A 23,521-nucleotide genomic window follows, 5' to 3' on the forward strand; every position below is an offset into this window, starting at 1 on the left:
GCAAATGGAAAAAGGTTTTTGAAATGCAGTTTATTAAATTGGAATTCAAAAATGAATTTACAAATGCAGAATTTATTCTACAATTCATTATTTAAGCACAGAATTCTTTATTTCGATGCGCGTGGCTCTTGTGATCCTCCATATTTCACCTCTCATCTGAGAAGCTTCTTCAGTTCTAAGGTCAAATGGTGGGGAGTCCCAGATTTAAACCCAGTGGGAGTTTCCCCCCAAAGAGGGACAAAGGACCCCCTGATGATCCTCTACCTAATCACATGAGCCAAGGTGTGAAAGCGGGTGTGGGTCCCAATCAGCAAGGATTTGACCCTTAGAACTGAAGAAGCTTCTCGGATGAGAGGTGAAACGTCTTCAAGCAACTCAAAGAAGTCCAGACGCTTTTCTTTTCAAGCTCCTTAGACTACGATGACCTGGATGAGGAACATTTAAAAGGAACCTTTTAAATACAAGCACGCTCATGCTCACAGGTGTACACACGGGTGCACACACACACAAACTACACCCTTTTTGGCTCCATTCCACAAAGCACACTGTGCGCTGTCGATCTTACGTGCTGCACAATAATATTCAACAATTAGTATTTACTGTTTTATTCACATAGATTATCATAATGATGTTGTTTATTATATTGCTCTTTTTTTTTGCTTGTTCTCTCTTTTCTCTTTCTCAACAGGTGATTGATATATGTATTTTTTGTCTGTTTGTTTTGTTGGTTTTTGTTTTTTGCCCTCTATGACCGTTCCTCTTTCCCGCTGTTTTTCTTTCTCTCTTTCTTTCCCCCTTTTCTTTTCCCCAGTCAAGTCTGTCCCGAATTTAGCAAGTTAAAATAAAATAAAATAAAATAAAATAAAATAAAATAAAATAAAATAAACGATAAAAGATGTATCACATGGACCAATACGGCAAGGCTGGGATGGTCCATTTGGTAAAGTAAATCCGTTGGGCATTTTTCTTTGCCTTTAGACAATAATCCTGATGGCAAAAGAGCCAAACGGGACAGGCAAAAAAAAAAAAAAAAGAACATTTGTCAGCCTCATCAGCTTCCTCTCTATCAGCCCTGCAGTATTTTTAGCCTCCCATCTCCCCTCTGCACCACTCCTTCTTTCTGTGGTTTCCTGCTGGTCTGAGGACAGCTGCTCTTATTTTAACTGTGAGTTTCAGGTCTGTGGGCTCTGCTGTTTCATCTTCATCAGAGCGCAGGCAGTGACAAATGTCAGGGATTAAACATCTCATATAGATTATATTTAACATCAGTGTGAATTTTAACAAGGTTCAAAGTTGAGTCAATCACGTTTACACACATCTTTAAAACACGTGTGTTGGATTCATGAAGAGTTGTGAGGTCACTAACAAACATATCTGTGGCTTCTCCAGTCTGACCTCATACCTCACACCTCCTGATTGGTCAGTTCAGTCAGAATAAGGAAGTTGTGTGGTGTAAGAGTAAACTACCATCACTGAGCGGCCATGTGTCTCCTTCTGGCTTCTCATTATATGTATAATCATTTGAAAGTGTCTGTGTCACCTTTACAGCTCATATTGTTCTAAAACACTCTGTACCTGCTGTCTTCAGATCAGATCTGTACGCGGAATAAGTTTTTATAGGGTTCAATGTTTCCTCTGGTTCTCTTACAACACGTTCTCACACCCAAAGCGTAACATTTTACACTAGGTGACAAATCATCAGGATGTTATGCTCCGGCAGTGAGAACAGGCTTCCTGTTATGTCAGCATGTTTTCACAGAAACAGATTTTCCATGCGCAGCCTCTTCCTGACAGCAGTGAACCATTGCCCAGCTATAAAACTGAACGTGCAGCCATCAGAGAGGAGGCTGTCAACAGTATAGGCCCACCATCAGGGCCTGGGTGGTGTAAAACCACAGGTCCAGTACTTTGTTTCTTAGTGTGAATGGTTTTGATTCTTGTTTTCAGATTTCAACAGTTTAAACAGTTTAAATGAGGTGACGGCTGCAGGTTGTTTTGTTATTCGCTTTTCTTTCTTTCAGTTTAAGAGACAGTAAGAAGTCTTGTTCCTGTTTTTCTCTTTGGTCACTTCTCATAGTTGGCAGGACAAACATGAGGAAACAGTGAAATTATTCACACTCAAGATATAAAATCAGAAGTTGTCAGGGGCTGTGTCTTTGACCTAATGCTTTGTGTTATTTTGTATTGTTTTCTTATGTTTTTAAGTTAAAGGTTTTACTTGAGTAATTTTGTATTTCTGGAGTATTTATGAAATAATGTTAAGTCTTAGTATTAATATTTATTGCCTTGAGTTCTTATGAGACTCTTCATGTCACCTGGTGTCTGTCCTGGTCTTTTGTGTCATGTATTCTCTGTCCGTTCTCATATTGTCTAGTCTGGGTCATGTCCACGTCTCTTCAGGTTTATTTTGAAAGGTCTTGTGTTTCCCTTGTTCAGTCTGCTTAGTTTTACTCTTCCCCTGTGGTGTCATTATGCTGTGTCCTCCTGTGATTCCACTTCCCGATCCTACACGATAGGATCAGCTCTGTGTCTGTGATGTTAGTCTTTGTTCTGTTTGTTCCTGTTTCCATCACAGGTTACTGATGCTGACACTCTGAGGCTGTGGCTGAGCTCAGACTGCTGTTAGCACTCTCAGGCTAACCTCACCAGCACAGAATAAACCATAATAAATAAATCATTCTCTCATCAGCCATAGTTCACACTCCTGGATCACTTCAATCCTGTTTCTGTGACTCTGATTCTCTGTGTCACTGTTCATGTCACTGAAGTATCTGCTCTGTAATGTTTCACTGTTTTATTAAAGCATATTAAAAAACAGATTTGCTGATCAGCAGTAAACACTTGAAGCATTAAACACATAAAAGCACAAGGTTAATGTTTGTATCCATCCAATCAACAGGTGAACAGTTCACTGATAAGTTCACTGACTGACTCAAAGATCAGACTGAGGAGTCTGTACAAAGCACAGGTTTGACTCTGGGACAGAAACACGAACATCCCAGCTGCTCCAGCTCCTTCACTTCCTGTCAGCTCAGAGATCAGCTCCATCAGGTCAGAAGTGATGTTCAGTGGTGACATCAGCAGTGACATCATCCTGTACAGCAGGATGGCTCATTTCCATGGAAACAAAAGGTGTGTTACCTGTGGACAGGGTTAAGACTTAAGGATGGAGCACTGAAGTGAGTGATCAGAGAGAGTTTGTTCATATCTACCTGAGCTGGTGGAGAAGATCGACAGTGCCAGAGCAGTACAGGCCACGTATGGACAGAAGACCACCAGGTGCAAGACAAGTCTGAGCACTGACATAGAGGGAGAGGGAGTAGGAGGGGTGGGAGCAGAAGAACGAGGGGAGGAAGAGTCTATTATAGATTTAATAGCAAAGAATAAGAAAGCAGGAGATGAGGTTGTAGTGGGTGGAGGAGGAGGATTTGCAGGAGAAATAATGAAGATGGTTCAGTCAGTTCATTATCAGGTCAGCAGGTTAGTTTGTCTATAAACAGGAAGTGATATCAGTGTCCTGACCTCTGACCCTCAGTCTGCTCTGAGGAGAACGTGGATGAATATCAGTATAACACGAGTAGAGACCTTCATCAGACCGGTTGACTTTAGAGAGATTCCACTTTCCTTCAGGTCCAGATCCAAGTGTAACATCATCTCTGATGAAGTAAGATTTTCGTCTTTCTCCCTCTTTGGGTGTACAGTACAAAGTGACATCACTTCCTGTCATGACAGGAAGTGCAGGAATCTTCAGGATCACATCTTTATCTGTCCAGCAGAGACACAAACAGAGTGACACAGAGACAGACAGAAACAGAGACACAGCTGGAACATCTGTCTGTACCTGAGACACTGATGGAGACTTCATCACTCTGCTCTCCAGATGAGCTTACACACAGGAAATTTCCACCAGTGGAGAGACCGAAAACACAGAAGGAGCTGTTAATCCTACTAAACTCTGAACCAGCTGCTCCACAGTCCTCAGTGAGTCCTCCTCTGGTCCTCTTCACTGTCCATCCATCAGCTGTCTGTCCATCATCAACACAACTCAGAGACACTGGAGAAGATCCACTGAAGAACTGCTGAAGGTTTGGACTGACAGACAGAGACACTGGAGGACACACACACACACACACACACACACACACACACACACACACACACACACACAGAGTAAATGTATTTGTGTTCTTGTTGGAGTCTCACTGATTGTTTTCACTTCCATCAACTCACCTGCAGAAACAGTCGGTGCAGACAGCAGCAGCACACACACACCTGCAACAGGAGGTCAGAGGTCACTGAAGCTCAGAGGTCACAAGGTTACAGGTCACTAAAGGTCAGAAACAGTTCAAAATGGAGGTTTGCTCTCAGTTCAGCCAAATCTTGAGCCAAACACTCCATGTTGGGAAACGTCCCAGAACAGGTTGTGGACAGGAAATCATCAAGACAAATTACTTGCAAGTGTCTGATGAAAAGGTCTTTAGTATAAACTATGCTCTGACAGCAACCCTGAAGCTGGGCAAACATTTCCTCAGGAGACAATGTGAGTCTGCTGGGTCCATAATGAGGTAAAGTTCTGCCATGGTGGCTGTGTGGCTGGCAGAGGAAAGACCCAGATGTAAACTCAGAAATAGGGATGGGTACCGGTGTCCGGTGCCATGATGGCACCGGTTCTGACATAAACGGTAGTAACCAGACCGAAAAGCAGCGCACATTTCGGTGCTTTATTTCGGTGCTTTTTTTTTCCTGAGCCAATTCTAGCCAATCATTTTACGTTTCCGAGGATAGTAGGCGGGGCCAGGTACGTACGTTCTTTTAGAGCAGAGCTACAGATTAAAAATGCCCAAGGCGAAGCGATCAAAAGTCTGGCTGTACTTCACAGCAAAGATGCAAACTCAGCAGCCTGCAACAAGTGCTTTAAGCTGATACTGTCATACTGTCAAAGGAGGTAACACCTCGAATCTGATGAAACACCTGGCGACACATAGCGTTTTTTTTTAAAGCCGAGAAATTTGCCGTGTTTGATAGCTTGCTGCAAGACCTCACACCGAGCACATCTACTGCGGGTGTGGTGCCTGTTATCGGACCTGGAGTTAGCAACATCCCCCCAAAAGAGTAGAGTCCTGGCCCCTAGCCCTGTCAGCGTAGCAGAATGATGACGGATGATGATGGCAGCAGCAGCCGTTCTTCTCTGAGCGAGTAGCTTCATGTTGTTCGTGTGTAATTTATGTTGAGTACACTAACCACGTTATTACATTAATGCATGTAAGGTGAACTAGCAAACACCTTCGTAGTTACATGCGGCTGTCTTCTTGTTTGATGGCAGATACTCCCTTCACCCTGGCCAAAAAGGCTAAAATGACCAAAGAAAAAGTGGAAAACAGCTAAACATGAGAGGTTTTTGGACAAAGTTTGTGTTTTTTCCATTGTTTTAAGCACTGCTTCCAGCCAAGAGTGAGACCATATATGCCCTATAGCTGCAGAAAAGGCTAACATTGTTATCTTTTTACAAAAAAACCAGCTGAACATGAGAGGTTTTTGGACAAATTTTGTGTTCTCCATTCTTTAAGCCCCGGTTTGAGCACCGTTTAAGCACCGGCACCGTTTCAAAAGTACCGGTTTGGCACCGGTATCGGATAAAACCTAAACGATACCCATCCCTACTCAGAAATAGGAATGGTGAACTAATGGGGGTTTTTTTGTGCAGTTGTCTGACCACATGCTTAAGTGATGGCTGACTACTCCATAAATTTCTGGATCCTGGCAGTAGAAAGGGGCTGGGGCAGTGGATGCAGTGGTCAATAATATTAATGATGAACTAAAGGATGAATTAATTATGCAGTTACAAATTACTGTTAATGACTTTGTGACCGGGTAGGACCCGGCTTAAATAGACTTAGTCCTTCAAAGGTCCTGTAAACCAGAAGGGCAAGGCTGTTAAATTGGATGTTCTAGCCTATGACCCGTGGTTTCTGTTACCTAGTAACATAAGCACCTACAGCTGTTGTGTACGGCATGCTCTGTACTACCTGACACAATTTGCTGTGACAACTGTGTGTAACTGTAACAACTGATCATGCCATAGCCCTGACACTACATACTGCCCTCTTGTACCTGCAGAAGAGAGACACGTATGCGAGAATGCTGTTTGTAGATTACAGCTCTGAAGCTGAAAAGGAAACTGTAGGATCTAGGATTGAGCAGCTCTCTCTGCAGCTGGATCTTTAACTTTCTATCTGACAGACACCAAGTGGTCAGTGCCAAGTGGGAACTTCTGGCAATTGAACTCACTTTGGAAGTATGGAGGCACTGGCTGGAGGGCACAGTTCAACCTTTCATCATCTGGACCATTAAACCATAAAAATGAAAAAACAAAACAAAACATAGAAATCTAGGATACCTACAAGCCCGACATTTGTCTGTCCTCGGGTACTACACTGCCCATTTCATCATGGTATCCACAAAACTATTATCTTTCTCCAACGTTATTTCTGTTGGCCATCTCTGTCTTGATGCAACCATTAATATGTTTCAGTCTGTGCAACCTCTGCCTAGAATAAACACGGAAACCAACCCTATGGCAGCCTATTACAACCTCTGCCATCCCCAACATGGCCTTGCTCTTACATAGATTTTGTAAGTGGCCTTCCTCCGTCTGCAGGTAACAACACTATTTTGACTACTGTCGATTGTTTTTGTGGCGCTCACTAAGCTCCCGTCTACCCTGGAGACCACCCAGCTGCCCAGTGCCCACGACCTACTTCTTCCATCTATGGCATCCTGTAGGACATTGTTTCTGATGGTGGGCACAGTTTCAAAGCTGTGTCTGTTCAATCCATTGTGACAATCGACAAGGAAAAGGTAGGAAGAGCGCGACAGAGAACAGAGAGAAAAGCAGACAATATATAGACAAAAAGTATGGCAAGAGAATAGAACACAGGTGGGAATGCAACTGATACTAATCTGACTGAAAAGACAAGGGAAGCAAAACTGAACATAATATCACTGCTCCCTTTGCATGGTTTGGAGCTCAGCCACCATGTGGGCCAGCGCCTTCCCTGGCTGGCCCGGTGCTAGGTCTGCCGTGACAACTCGGATTGGGCATAGACTACTCCGCAGTAGTCGCCAGAGTCGCCATTACGTGAGGTGACCCAGAGTGACCCAGACTCTCCATTAGAACTTGGGTTGAAAGTGTGGACTTATACGGAATATATACCAGCAGTTTTCTGTCTCCAACATAAATGAGACAGAAAACTAAACAGCAGTGACTTTTGTAGGGTTATTAAAGTTGGACAAATTGGTATTTAATGATGTGCTACGTGATTGCTAACAACACAGCTATGTTAGCATAAACACGGTGAATCTTGAGGATGAACGCTAACTTTTTTCCACTTCATAAAAGTTAACATGAGGGTTCTCCATGATCAGGGACAATGCAAGGATGTTATAAACGGACCAAACTTCATTCAGAAGAACAACTGCGATAATCAAGCCACAATATGAGGTTAGTCATTAATATACTGCAACAACATGGGAATAGAGCAGCTGCCAGAGAATTCAACATTGATGAATCAATGGTACAGAAGTGGAGGAAGCAAGAAGAATGAGTTGAGTAAAGTTAGAGTTATCTGACTGTTTTGTTTCGGTTAATGCGCCTTATAATGCGGTGTACCTTATGGTCCGAAAAATACAGTACTTTTGTACATGTTATATTTTTATTTTTTATTCTAAATACATTTGGAAATATTTCAACCCAACTTCTTTTGCTCAGTCATTCTGGTGTACTGTGTGCAGAATTTAGAGATGAAAAATGTATTTAATATCTTTTTTAAAGGGCTATAACATGAAAGAAATGTGGAACAAGTGAAGTACTGAGAATACTTTTAGGATGCGCTGCACCTGCAAATGTAATTGATGTCGACTCACACATCACACCACTGTTATGTGCTGGGACACTTCTTGTGACTGAATCTCACCTTTTCCAATACTAATAACATAAAACCCACGATACACAAAAAGACAGCTATGGCTATTGCTATCCCAAATTCCCGGTAGTTATAATGTCATGATGATGACATTCATGTTTGTCATGCAATGGCAAACAAAAACCTATGAATGCAGGTCTCGATAGCGCTCTCCATTGGACGATCCTTTGTGAGTCTCCAGAAAATGCCTCTAGAAGCTCCCAGATAGATTAGAACTGTGTGAATGAATCTGACTGAATGTTCGAGACAACTGTCCTTCAGCAGAATGTATCTGACATGATGTGAATATTGTGTTGGATAAAAAAATCTAAACGTGAAATGAACGCATCTATGGCAGTGTGCATATTCACTAACGGTAAACCTGCAGGCTAAAGTTTAGCTTCACTCTCACTAAAGTCTTTGCACTTGTGAATACTTCCACTTGTCTGCTCTAGATCTGTTTCCTTCGTTGTCTGTGTGTCAGACCTGTAATGAAAGTGTTCTGTGTTTGACTCACCAAAGAGGAGCAGAGAGACCCATGCAGTCGCCATCTTGTCTGGACGAATGAATGACCAGTCTGAATATCAGAGAGATGCTTTTAATGCAATCACTTCCTTTATAGCACCCACTGTGTGACTCTAAGTTCTTACTGGATGTACTTTATTTTAGGGGTGGAGAAAGCTGCTTTAATGAGTTGCATGTATCACGTGCAGTGCTGAATCTTTTTAGATAAAACCACAAAGTAACAGTAACATACTCAGAAAACAAACCAGGAAGAAAGGGCTAGGGTTTGTTGAGACACATTTAAACTGTCATAATTATGATTTCATGTGGTTTTGTTTTGTTTACATACACTTTTAAATGACTTATTTTTATGAATATTATTTGGTTTTGCTGTTATGGGGTGGGGGGGTCATGTTTAGCTGCTCTACTTCTGGTTTCGGTCGAGAATCAAAGCGGAGAGGTTAATAATCTGCTAAAGTGTGCATGCAATAGCACATTTTTTTCTTTTGAACACATTTATTTTGCAAATGGTCTTATTATTTTTTGGTTTTGTGAGCCAGGTATCTTTATTTATGTGTGCTTTGTTGGATGGTATTTACAGTTTGGTTTTGTCACGATCTGTGACAGAAAGAAAAATTGGGGCTGTATACAAGGGCAGTTATATAATATAATAAATAAATAAGGGTGGAGGGGCTATGGTTATTTAGAACGGGGATGGTAATTCCACTGAGGCCAGAATAGTGCTGTCACAACGGGACGGAACGGACTCACGCGCAGGCCCCAAGTCTCGAAAACACAAGAGTCTTTATCACAGTTCACCAGGTGATCTATTTACAAAAGTGAGAGGAAGGCCAGACTCCGGGGGTCCACACACGAAAGGGAAAGACGTTGAAAGTCCACGCACACACTCCGTCCACTCCACACGCTCCTCTTCACACTCCACAGAAAGCACACTCGATCACTTCAGAAAACACAGGGGTGGGTCCAGGGGATCTGTACACAGAGACACAAAGGGATTACAATGGAAGGTCACTGAGAAACACTCTAGAGTTAACTGAGCTGGAGTTACACTGACGAGGGTCGGCAACGGTCCAGCGATGAGAGACACAGAGCTGCCATCCTATAAAGGAGCTGGAACACTCGTGATGAGCCACAGGTGTGTGGGTCAGGGGCAGGAGCCCACAGGTGAGCTCCGCCCAGGCCGAGGGAGGAGGGAAAGAGAGGAAGGGAGAGAGCAGGAACAAAAATGAAAATAAAAACATGTAGCCATGCTGAGCCGACCGGGTAGGCACAGGGACCCTGACAAGTGCACATGGACCAAAATATTGCACAGAACAATTAAAGACTAAGATATTGCACATGGGATGGTAGCAACACAGTTAATCAATAGCCACAACAGAGTTGTGAGTCTGTTCACACTCTTAGTTTGAAATTCCCATTCCTAATCAGACATTTCAGCTCTCACTTCTATGCATAGTTTGATGCTCAGAATGATGTGCTGGTGAGGAAGTCCACCCCCTCACAACGACCAGGTTCTGTGTCTGACTTCAGTTCAACACAATCATTCCTCAGCACCTGCTGGCCTGAACACTCCCTCTGCAACTTGATCCTGGGATTTTCTGACTTGAGTTGAAGAACTAACTAGTAACTCTAATTAAATATTTTTTCAAAGGCCAACATTGGTCATTATACACTGTATTTTGCAGACGAGTTACAGGACTCTCTCCCAGGCCACAGTCAGACAATCTCACTCAGTGCACAGCAGGAGTTTCACACAAACTCATATTCACAACACATGTTAGAGCTTCATGTGTGTTTTCAAAATTGGAGTTCAAGTTATTTTTTACTTCTAATAGTGTTTACATAGAGCACAGGTCATGAACAAGATTTTTTTTTTAAATTTCATTGCAAGTAGACTAAAGCACTTAATTAAAAGTATTCTAACAGGAATGTAAATGCTGTTTCAGTCAAAAGGATGTTACAGTCCTGATAATGCATTGCTTTAGATGGAGAGACTCTTGAGGGATTTAACATCAAACAGAAGAACTTCAAACAAAGAACACTGGCAGAACATGTCGAGTGAGATTATTATTCAGGATGAATAGAATCTATAGTTTTTTTTAACTGGTTGAATAGATACTTACACTGTAAAATCGAATTAGTTCCCAGAACTCAAAAAAACTATGCAAACTCATTGTCAAAACAAACAACTGAGTAAAGCTTACTTGCAATGAGTAAGTTAGGGCAACTTACTCATTGCAAGTATACAGTTCTAAGAATAACTTTCTGACTGTGCAATACTGATTGTTTACACACTGACAAACATTTCAAGTTCTACTAAATAAAAAAAAACAACTTGTGGTAACTTATATTAATATAACACTGTATTCAAATATGATTAAAAAAAGAATAATTAACAACACTTCTTGTAATGGTATTAAAATCAGCCCAACTTTTATTTTGAAATATAAAACAATATATCAGCCAACATCATGGACACTGTTCTGCTGAACAACAAAAAGTTATACTGTCATCATTGTTATAATCTTACGATGAAACAACGTCTCAGATTTAATTATTCTGAAACTAAGTTTAGGCCTACCACAACTTTGTTTTATACTTACATTACTTCTATAATCAAAATAAAATGTATTTATTGTTCTGTCACAAGTGCAGTCTCTACATCAAACAACACATTTGTTTTACATTTATACACTGAAGCTTTCATGCTGTAATAATTTAAGGATGACTTGCTTCCAGTCCAGGCATCACTGCCTGAATGACTGTCATGGATTTAGGTGATCCAAATGTAAGTGCAGCAGAAAGTCTTTAGCTTCCCTTAAGTACAGTGGCAGTGGCAGTATTTGCTTTCTTAAAACATTTGTTCTGCATCTTCTACAGAACAGACCTCAATTTAAACTCTCAGGCTCCCTCCCCACCAGAGAGGAGACATTCAATGTCCTACTTGTCAGTCTGGATAGCCAACCGATACACAATAATGTCAGGAAAGCATATTTTTAAAAAGAGCTCTGCAAACATGGCCAGTAAGTCATCATTTTAATGATCTGCAGAATAATTTCACCCTTCAAAAAGTTGCAAACTTCACTATATCCAAACTGTCGTTGATTGTATTAACTTACACAGCATGTCTTGTAGGATTAACTGGAGTCATCAGCAACAGCACAGAGCAGTCACATCTCAGGTCTAATAACAGAACACAGGAAACCAAAGCATAAAGGAAACAGTTTTTTACAGGAAAGTAAAACAGGTTAGTCTAAAGTATGATCAAAGTTCAGCCTGATTAATATAAATGTCAGTGACAGTTACTAATATATTGTGGTAATTATTTTGTAACCAAAATACTTCCTACTCAGTTGATGTCTTTCTGTCCAACAGCTCCTCTTCTAGACTTGTAAGAGTTTGATATCATGTGTGGAGTGCTGGTCCGAGCCTCAAAGACAGTAAGAAGCACACAGAGGAAGAAAAAAACATAAAATTATTTAGAAACTGATTTAATCCTTAATGGCTGTGCAGCCATTATAACTTACAACACAGAAGGTCAATGTAGACCTCATACACACAAATTAGAATAGCACATATAGTACTAAAAACACCATCTATTACTGTGTCTGAATGTGTGGTATTGGCATTCTCAGTTTAGGCCTAAAGAGATATGTGTTTAAAAAACCCCACCTCATTTAAATGTCATCATTACCTAGAGTGAGAAGTTTGGCCATCCAGGAGGGGCTCAGAGTAGAGCCACTGGTCCTCCACATCAAAAGGAGCCAGCTGAGGTTGTTTGGGCATCTGACAAGGATGCCTCCTGGGTGAGGTGTTCTGGGCATGTCCCACCGGGAGGAGGCCCTGGGGCAGACCCACAATACGCTGGGGAGATTATCTCTCAGCTGGCCTGAATGGATGGATAGTCAGGCAACTGTGGTTCAGGTTGCCGGTTTGATCCCCTGCTCTGTCTGTCTCGGTCGTTGTGTCCTTGGGCAAGACACTTATGGCCTACTGGTGTTGGCCAGAGAGGCTGATGGCGTGATGTGGCAGCCTCGCTTCTGTCAGTCTGCCCCAGGGCAGCTGTGACTACAACTGTAGCTTGCCTCCACCAGTGTGTGAATGTGAGACTGAATGAATAGTGGAATTGTAAAGCACTTTGAGGGTTATATAAATGCAATCCATTAGTTTTGTTATAAAACAGACATGTTCATTAAATGTAAAAACAGCTTGATTATGTCAGTGAAGAAAGATTAGATTTAACATTAATAGATGCCACAGATGTTCAAAAGAAACCACAAAGAATTAAAATAAGTACAGAGGTTAAGAATATACAGTTCATATGTTATAAAAGTGGACTGAAAACAAGCCCCGCCCCCAATGGCTGCACCTTCAGAAAAAGTTTTCTCTCGGTTCTTATCTAGTAGCGGTTCACTTTTCTATTTCAAACAATCAACAGAAAATTTCACAGAGAGATGTTATATAACGTTTTTAAATGTCAGAGGCTGCTGTGTGGAGGTGAGGAAGAAAGTGGACCCAAACGCAGGACTCACTCAGGATAAGGGTGTTTATTGGAGGGAATAGAATGAACAGATTGAGAGATGAATAACTGACTGGCTGACTGACGGGAAGACTGGCTGAACTAAGAACACGGTAACAACATTACATCAATGACAAGACAAAGAACTGGAGGAAACTGAGGACTTAAATGCATTGACTAAAGAAGACGATAGGAGACCGGTGAGTCACACAGTTGAACTAAATCTGGCTAATGATACACAGGGAAAGAACTAGAACATAATGCAAATAGGCAGGGGATTGACACAGAAAATCAGGAAATATTAAAACTAAACAGTGACAAAAGTCCAAGACTGAAAACAAAGGGTCATCGACCCAGGACCCCTGACATTAAAGCTGTGGGTTACTTTTTAAGTAACATGAGCCCAGAGGCAGCAGCAACGCCAGTCTAACACTAGCTAGCTAGCAAGTTCATAAACCTGGTGCTAAACTGAGAGAAGGCACAAAATCTGTTTGAATAAGAGTAAACATTTACTCACTGAGTCAGTGAATCACATAAAGAATCACAGCAATGCCAACAATGATCTCTGGAGCTAAAGCTTCTCCAGGTTTGCTCAACATATTCCAGAAAAAAATGTGGCCTCCATGAACACGCAGACTGATCTGTGAGAGGAGGAGGACGGCATTTTCAAACCATATAGTCAAAATTTCCAGCTTACTGAGTTGATCAGCTCTTTGAATAAAAAGTACTGGTAACTTACCTAACCTGAGATCTAATAACAAACTGATGAAAATTGAGTTTACAAAAACAATGCCATCAGGTCATGAATTTAAATAAAAACAAAGGACTTTTATACACATTAATAATTCGCAATAATTCGAATGTGGACGGGCAGCTGTAGACATGATGGCTAACGCCTGATAATTGCTCATGGCCACATCTTAGCTCAGTGCCTGCAAAACAAGCTGCTTCTTTCCACCAGTTTTAACTGGTTAGATAAATGCACATTCACCTATAAAACTACTAAAAGAAGGTACACCTCTTTTGGAAAGTTGGCCACAGCTGATGGCTTGCATACTCTGGCTTCCTGAACAAATGGGGGACCATGCACATCAGGGGTGTCAAAAAGGGGCCAAAACTCAAGGCACACTTTAGGTCGTGGGCCAAACAAGATAAACATTTATTGAATACACTAAAACAATGTTTTTTAAACATAAATATGAATAAAAACAGACAGGAATATTATTCCAGAATAAATAAACTTAAAAAAAAAAAAACTTTAACTTTAAATACTTTGCTCTTCATAAAAATATATCGTGTGAAAATTATGCAAGTTAGAAATATGAACATGCTGCCAAAAACCCCAGAAAAAATAAATGAAAGCAAACACAAGGTTGGAGCCACATGTAGACGGAGCTGGGCCATTGCTTCAGGAATGGAACTAATAAACTCTGCGGGCCATTCAGTGTCGTACTTTGCCTTGAGTGTATCATTACACTGCAGCTCCATCTGAATCTGCACAGGTGCAGTTTCCACATAAATGGGTTGCAAAGCAGCTCAAAATTCTCTTTTCGTTCTTCAAAGTCACCAAAGCGCCGCAAACTCAGTGCACAGTGCGCTCAGCTTATCAGGAAAGTCAGCCGACTTCGTTCAACATTACTTGGCAACAGGAAGAGTGAGGCAAGTTGCACTGGTGCATTTGTGACAGCTTCACTTAAAATGCCTTTACCGCATCATAGATGCCATGTCCATGAACTGACAGATTTCCTTGCTGAGCTCAAAAACCCTATTGAAAGTTTTTTCCTCAACTCAGCCAACGGAGCTCTGTATGAGTAATAGGTTCAGTCCAAAATACATGGTTACACAAACTGTCGATCTATTCATTTGCTTACATTTTACTTCAAGCATAGATGTGTTGAAGTTTGGCATCAAATGAGTCAAAAGCTGCTCCTTTCTTTCTGAATTTAATTAAAAACTGTAAAAATCCCAACTTTTACAGGGATCACTAAGAAATAGAGAAATATATACTGGGACAAACCTGATGATCTGTTGCCCAATGTGTCTGTGTTTGGTCATCATATATTAGGCAGAGCTTCTGAGTTTTTATTGCTGCAGGATTCATGTTTACAGGTACATAAAGTTTAATTTGATCTTTAACTTGAGCCATATAGAAGACTGAATTTTGAATGCAGAGATTTTAAGATTGAGTTCAATTAAATTTCATTTATTTAATGCTATATCACAGCAGCAGCTGTGGAAAGGTTCTTAACCTCCTAAGACCTGAACTCTTCCACGGCATGCATTTTTAATTTCTCTTTGAAATTTGGGCATATTGGGGCCCAATGAATGTAAAAACAAAGAATTACCAGAATTTTTTTTTTTTTACTTGATTTTTGTCTTTAAGAAAAATGAGAGCCACATAGGAGGATATTCGTTTAAAATTTTGATAGAACAGTAGCAGTATAATGTCCTCGTAAGTGGATATCAGGCCCTTGTAGAGCAAAATTAAGTATTTTGGTCTAAATAACCCAAAATGTGATGTCCACATATGTGGACGCCAGGTCCTAGGCGGTTAAAGTCACCTGAGAGGTACAGAAATTGGGAATCTCGACATGTTGAGGTGAGCACATGGCTGTAGCATCTGCAGCAGGTATTGGGGGCGGATGATGTTTTGTCTTTGTTCACAGAAACTGCAGGCTGCAGCCCATTAAAGGTGCTCCGCCCTCACCGTGAATTCATCACAGTAGCATGGCGACTTTTTCAGCCAGCGAATCACTAAGTGTGCTACAGAGGAAGTGATGAAGCAGATGGCCTCAGTCTGTCGTCCAGACGTTTAGTCAACGTCCAGACAAGATGAAGACCCCATCTATCTCTCCACTCCTCGGTAAGTCAAATATTCATTCACTCCAACACACACACACAAAGAGGAAAACAGATTTCTGGAGACTTACCAACGCCCTCTGACAGTACACTGTGTCCAAGCTGTCTGACATGATTTTGTAATGTCGGATTTTAATGGGTTGCTACATCCACCTTTTACACAAATTTATTAGTTGATTCATTTATTACTTTTTATTAATTTTGCCTTATGAAACTGCATCATTAAAGGAAGTCAAGTTTACATTACAACGACTTCTGCTTCAGTTTGTAAAATCTTACATTTCTGTGACTCTACAAAGACATCATAATTTTACATAATAACTTAATCATTCACGTGACATTTGTTGTTTTATTTCAAGAAATATTTTCTCCAATTTTAAGTTTGTATAAATATTTTTTAACAAACAAGTGCAAACAGTTCAGAAAAGTCCTAAAACCTTTTCAGATATTTCTTGCATGCCCCTTATTTGATCTTCTTCCACTAGAAGGTTTTTCATCATTCATTTTATGTGGGTTGGCTCACAGTAAGAAGGTCCTGGGTTTGAGTCCATTTGTCATGGTCGCACTGCCCAAAATACAGGACTAGACTCAGTTGCAGACAAAACTCGGACACACGAGGGTGTAGTATTAAGAGAAGTTTATTATAGGAAGACAAGAGTGACATAACCCTGTAGCGAAAACAAAAACACAGCCCAAAAACTGGCTCTGAGACAAATTGCCAAGTTACCAGGTAGCACATCACCTAGCACATCTCAGCCCTGCCCGTCGGGCTATCATAGGAAGAAAAAATATGTCAATGCTTTTGCATTCTTTCCCAAACGTAGCTGCGTAATTATGTCATTGGCATCGATGAGCCACTGTCAATATGTGACATACTGAAATCGCATTTGAATTTGTGCTTGTTTTTTGCTTCACCTTCACTTTGCGATCGCGCAAACTGTGTATAGAGAGCGGCAGCACTGATTGGTAAATCACAGATTAATTGCGCACCAATTCCTCTGACATCGTCTTATCACTCATTAGCTTACTTTTAAAACGTGACAAGTGAAACAAGTGAAATCTCCCGCAGCAAGCTTAAACATGTGATACAGGTTGATTGCGCAGAGAATCGCTGATCATTATGCTGATCATTATGCTGATCATTATGCTTTTACACAGGCACTTGCCTGTGTAAAAGCAGATGGATTTACACAGGTATTTTAGTTATGCAGAACCAAATGAAACGGGTCAGGGTGAAGAAGGGACAGCCAAAGAAAAGGTTACCACAAAACAGAAAAGATATGTGTTAGGATTCAGAGATTCTTTTATTGCTATCATATAATCTGCCTTATGATAAATGCATTAATAACAGGTTTTACAGTATTATTTTATTGGTAATATTTCTTACAGGGTTCATATTGCGTTGAATATGTTTGTCATCACAGTGACCTTTCTATTCACAGGTTGAGTTCATTTTATACACAATGCATATCTGTGCTGGTTCAGAGTTGATGTTCCATCCAAGAGGGTTTTAAGCTTCACTGGTGAGAGTGTCCAGGTGATACATGTTGAGGGAAGATGAGAACATAGCAGGTTAATTGCATGCATGCTTACAATACACATATTAATCTAGTAGCAGGCCTGAGTGAGGGCCCAAGTGTCTTCTGCTTCTTTTTGAGACCTGCGCCAATTCAGTCTACTTAGTGATTGATGACGAGGGTCAATTATTAGCCCTTAGAGACCCTGAAGCTTGAAGTTATTACCTTAAAAGGCAAGTGTTATCAAAAAGAGAAGTTATATGTTTGTTTATAATTATTAAGATGTACATGATGTACTCTTGACTGTACACAATGTATTTTTGACCTGTATTGACGTGTATGTGGGGGCATGATCCTCTATGCTATAAAACCAGAACCCAGTGTATTTTTGTCAGAGCAAAACAGGCCATATGCTGATGGTTGTTCTCCTGTGTTAATAAAACTCATCGTTCGATTGCACTTTTCTGGAGCCTCCGTTGTTTGTTGTCTGATCTGCAGTTGATCGATCTCGCTTCATATGACAAATCAGACTATGAGGCAAAAACAAAAGCGCAGCTTTTTTGGTTTCATGGACAAAAGAATTTCTGTGGCTGGAATATGACAAGCTAAATAACATGATGTTCTGCCGGGTGTATCTTGAGTTTCCCTCGAGTTCTGAGTCGACAAGCACCTTTGTTACTGGGACCAGTAATTTTAAGAAAGACCCCATTAGAACCCATGAGAAATGCAAGAAATGCATTATTGCTCAGTCTGCAGTATCTTTCCCAGAACAGACACCAATTGCAAAGAAACTACTAAAAATAACCCTAACCAAGCACAGCAAGAAGTCCAGAAGAAACGCAGAAGAAAAAGCTGCTTAGAACAGCGTGATGTTGCAAAGAGTGAACTACCTTTGGCAAAATTTAGCAGTCTTTGCAAACAAAGCAAATGGCCTAGATCTTCCACTTACCTCTTACCCATGACTCAGGATCTGACACAGACTGATTCATGTTCTACACAGTTCTTACAAGTTCATAGAAATTTCTGTTCAGTTAGAACCAAATATTTGAGTTGATGATTGTAATTTTTATACAGTTGTTGTAATTTGTGTTTTAACTATTTTTTAAAGTCAATCAAAAAATTGTCCTCTATTTTTTTCAGGCTGCTTAAATTTATTTTGGGCTACCAAAAACAGAGGAGTGTCTGCCCGAAGGGCTACCAGGGATTTTGAAATTTTGCGAGCCCTGGTAATAGTTCAGAGTAGGAGCCTTGAAGTTGTTGGCAAGTGGAGTTACGAGGCAAAGACCTCTTCTCTTTCCTCTTCCATTTTAACGGCAGCTTGCATTTACAGGAGTTGCATTACTGCCACCCCCTGGAGTTATCTTAGATCACATCTAACTCTATAAATCCTCTTAAATAATCCCGTATTTCTCAGAAACCGAAGAACCACTCCTTTCCCTTCATTACATCCGAGCCATCCAACCACCTTCTCAAACCTGAATTCCCCAGTGTTTCCCATTTCTAGCCTCATCATTCTCCTATAGTTACCATGCCTCCTGCAGTTAATAAATACATGCTCAACTGTTTCCATAACACCAAACCAATTACATAATCCTGTCGAATGCTTCCCCTTCCTTCAGATTTAGATAATGGTATCTGTATTAGACTTGTAATCAAGACAAGACCAAGACCAACACTAAGACCGAGACAAAAAAGTGTTTAAACTGCAGCCAGATGCTGCTTCGTTTACAGGTGTCAGGCATATATGTGTTTTTGCGATGCACTCGCACAGCCCTCCTCACCGCTGTCTACTGTCTCACTCACTTACTGAGAGGACAGACACACGCTTCACTTGACTGACGCATCTCTCACCCTCTCTGTTTTTCACATAATGATATTGTTCTATATCCTTGCATGTGATTGGCCACAATATGGAGGGACTGAAGCATAGCTGAGCCACTGTGTGAGAGCTGAGCAGCGAAAGGAAATTAAATGAAGAGCCAGCTCTCGCTACAAAGCACTCTCTAAGCACGGCTCTTAGAGCTGATGCTTTTGAAATGACTGATAGATTTATTAGGCTGTTTTCAGTTTTAGTAAAAAAAAAAGAATGACTTCATATAGGATAAAAATATATATCACATATGCAGGACACCTTAAACTAGTTTTTTAATTAAGCAGCAAGGCAGAACAAAATCAGGGCTGTATCAAGACACAGGGACTAAATCCCAATTCAACCAGACCCAGAACTGATCCAGAATTAAAACAGGACTACAACAGTTCAAAATCAGGACTACTTAGGATTTAACCAAGACAGAACCAGAATCAGAACTACATGATAGTAGCACTAAAAATCATCATAGACCTGCACTACACTTATTTTTTAATTCTACCAAAGTACACTATTTAGATTCATAAAAGTTTATATAATTATTTAGCCTTGTTGTGCAAACAAGCCTGCATAACTTAATAAATATAGAATTTGAAAAGTAACAAATGGTATCTAAAAAGAAACACTAGGTACGAGATACATGTTCTGATGAGTTTTGGCAAACAACCTTTTGAGTAGAAGGTCTGTCTCACCTGCTCTTGTTCCCTCTCTGTTCTGTCCTCATTCTCTCTCCCCCTCTCTGTTCCTCTCTCCCCCTCTCTGCTCCTCTCTCCCCCTCTCTGCTCCTCTCTCTCCCTCTCTGCTCCTCTCTCTCCCGCTCTGTTCCTCTCTCTCCCGCTCTGCTCCTCTCTCTCCCTCTCTGTTCCTCTCTCTCCCTCTTTGTGCTGACAATCAAGCCAAACACCAACATCATCAAATATACAGTTGAAACCAGATATTTACAAACTCTTCAGATAAAAACACAAACACTTTTTTAAGTGTAACAACAAATAAGGCTAAATGTTTATTTTTTTTAGATTGATAAATATCTCTTCACTCTAAAATTTAACAAATATATTTTTTATAAATCATATGTATTTCTTAATTGCAAATGGCACCAAATTGTATTCAAAACTGAGCCACACTTATGGAGCTCCACAATTCTTTTCCTGGTGTTTTGGTTGACATCTCTTGATTTTCCCATATCAAAGAAACAGGCTCTGTGTTTTGCCTTATATGCATCCACAGGTGTGCCACCAATTTACTCACATGGACTCTACTAACCTATCAGAAGCTTCTTCAGCTCAGAATGGAATCGTCTGGAGTTTTCTTATTAATTAACAATAAACTTAGTGTATATGTACTCCTAAATTTGATGAAAGTGATAAAAAATTGACAGCTCCCTCTTTTTATTCCGACATTTAACTAATTCAAAAGATATTTCAATATTTATTTATCTATTTATCTAAAGAAAAACAGGTTTACTCTAAATTGATGTTTAACAGTAAAAATTGTTTTTATGTTTTTTCCCTAAAGTGTATGTGTATCTGGTTTAAACTGTGAATATACTGCTGTGTATTGAAATTCCTCTTGTCTTGGATAGAAATATACTGAACAACATACAAAGCATAATATATAAAATAACATCTACCAGAGTTTTTTCTTTGAAAGAAGCTCCTTATATCCATTGTTTTGTTCATCAGTACATGACTGAAACCGATTTAGAGAGTTTGTTTAGCCGTGGAGGGTAAGAACTGAAAATATGAAATGTAAGCAAAGACTCTAAAAAAAATCAGCATTGTTGTTCGGCTTTTTATTTATACATTTGTTGATTCACTCGAAGAGCAAGTAACGTAATATAGGTCAAGTGATCAGTTTGATATCAATCTTTTGTGGTACACTGTCATATTTACATTATTTGTACAGTACGAATGATTTGCTTTGGTACCTGGTAGAGATGGCACGATACCACTTTTTTATGTCCGATACCGATACCGATATCATAAATTTGGATATCTGCCGATACCGATATGAATCCGATATAGTGTGTTTTTTAATCAATAAAACTTTTTTGTTAATATCTTGCTGCATTTTGTATAAGTTCATACTCAAGTTTAAATAAACAACAACACTAAAGCTATTCTGTTATACCTGCATGTAAAAAATACACTGCACCCAAAATATTTCATAGTTCAGCAACACTGATCAATCTAATAAACTTAAACCTGCTCCATCCTCCCTATTCTGGTATTTTAAAGAGTACTTAGCAGAAATATTAAGCAACCTAACTAATAGGGTTGCAAACTCCCAGCAAAAGAAAATAGGGAACCACCCCCCACCCTCCACCTCATGATGCTTAATCGATGTAATCAACTTTAATTTGATGCAGTGTGAAAAAAAAAATGCACAGAAATAAATTATTTTTCAAGAATAATTAAATAGGCATCTTTCTTCCGTTGGGCATCTTTCTTCGCCTTTAGACAATAATTCTGATGGCAAAAGAACCAAACGAACCAAACAAATAGATTCAACATCTTTCTTCAACAGAATTGCAGAGTGCACAGATGGTACCTTCCCAAAGGAAAAAGTACTATAGCTTACTAGGGTATATTAGACTTAACAGTTACTATGTACAGTAATGGACTTCTATACATTTTACATCAGATTAAAACTTTGGGTGTAAGATTCAGATAATTATTTATTACAAGCTAGACATTTTAAATGAGAATAAGAAAGAAAAGTATTTTCCCTGTTAATACCCTATCGGCCCCCCTGGCTAAACTTTGTTAGATGGTATTTATGGCCCCTAGGAAGAGACACATACCCACAGTGTTTTAACTGATACACTCACACATCCACATGCACACTCACTCACGTGCACGCACATACTAGGTATGCACACACAGTCACTCACGAGCACTCACATAGACATGCGGGTACGCGCACACACAGGCACTCACGTGCTCGTGTACATAGACACGGACACAGAGTTTGCAGCACACATGGGGATTTATGATGGGGTCGCTCCTATAAAGCTGGGTGGAACTAACAAAGGGGTGAAGATTGTTTCAGAGGGACACCGGCCTCGTCTTCCCTTCTAGAAGTGCATGCTTAAATGAAGATGAATAAAGATTTTGTAATCATGACTACTGGGTCCGGTGCCATCTCTGAAAGCCCGAGGAATAATAAAGAACCGGGGTAAAACTGATTTCGTAACACTAGTTAATAGTTCACCTTTAACTGCTACCTTCTAATATGCAGAGGCATTTCTCCTGCTTCCACTTGAAGAGCACATTGTTGTAGCCACTGTAGCCACTGTAGCCACTGTAGTCACTGCCCCATACACCACACATCCATAGTCAACCCTTGATTGAATTAACATGACATAGATACTTTTGAGGGCATTAAAACTGGCACCCATATCATATGCATTTTCTATCTCAAAGAACCCAGCCACTACCACGTCTTTATTAATCTGTGCCTTCCTAATTTCATCCTTCAGACATAAAACCTGATCCCTCTTCGCCTATGAAAGCCACTCTGATACGATGCTAACATGTTTCTTGACTCTAAGAAGTGAGCTAACCTCTCATTTACCATCATTTCCATTACTTTACTTATATGAGAGCAGAGTAAAGCAGAGTCAGAGCAATCGATCTGTAATTCCCAGGATCACTATGGTCTTTCCCAGGTTTCTTTACTGGTATAATTATTCCTTCTTTCCAACTACTTGTGACACACCATACTTCCCACACCTTATTAAATAACATTAGCACTTTACTTCTTCACTTAAATGCTTCAACATGATATAACATACCGCATCTTTCATACCTCATCTTTCCCTGGAGTACTCTTCCTAGTTTTATCCGTGGACCTTTTCCTTATCTCTTTGGTAGTCTCTTTCTTGGGCGATCGTGGATCAAGAGTTGGCAGTTCATCTTGTAATTGGAAGGTTGCTGGTTCGAGCCCTGGCTCGGACAGTCTTGGTCGTTGTGTCCTTAGGCAAGACACTTCACCCGTTGCCTACTGGTGGTGGTCAGACGGCCCGGTGGCGCCAGTGTCCGGCAGCTTCGCCTCTGTCGGTGCGCCCCAGGGCGGCTGTGGCTACAATGTAGCTTGCCATCACCAGTGTGTGAATGGGTGGATGACTGAATGTGTAAAGCGCTATATAAAAACAGGCCATTTACAATTCTTCCCTAACGCCTCATGATTCCTTCTTTTTGTCCACTCTCTTCCCTGTTTACCCTCATCTGATAAATTTCTCCCACTGTGTATTTCTCCAAAAGTACTTGGC

General features: G+C 40.4%; 1 protein-coding gene across 2 annotated transcripts; it reads right to left on the reverse strand.

Annotated features, from left to right (window-relative positions):
• Positions 1–2,804: 2,804 nt before the first annotated feature.
• On the reverse strand, positions 2,805–8,542 carry LOC116321911. Of its 2 annotated transcripts, none has more exons than XM_039609221.1 (6): positions 8,479–8,542; positions 4,231–4,272; positions 3,842–4,108; positions 3,523–3,720; positions 3,213–3,359; positions 2,805–3,141 (listed from the first exon to the last, which is right to left on the reverse strand). In XM_039609221.1, exons 1-6 carry the CDS (start codon positions 8,510–8,512, stop codon positions 3,053–3,055), a joined length of 777 nt encoding a protein of 258 aa, XP_039465155.1. In that variant the 5' UTR covers positions 8,513–8,542; the 3' UTR covers positions 2,805–3,052. The 2 variants fall into 2 exon arrangements, with proteins under 2 accessions (XP_039465155.1, XP_039465154.1); XM_039609220.1 differs by having other exon boundaries at positions 3,523–3,765; positions 8,479–8,541.
• Positions 8,543–23,521: the final 14,979 nt, after the last annotated feature.

This window comes from Oreochromis aureus, linkage group 3, assembly GCF_013358895.1.
Source record: "Oreochromis aureus strain Israel breed Guangdong linkage group 3, ZZ_aureus, whole genome shotgun sequence".
NCBI classification, from domain to species: domain Eukaryota; kingdom Metazoa; phylum Chordata; class Actinopteri; order Cichliformes; family Cichlidae; genus Oreochromis; species Oreochromis aureus.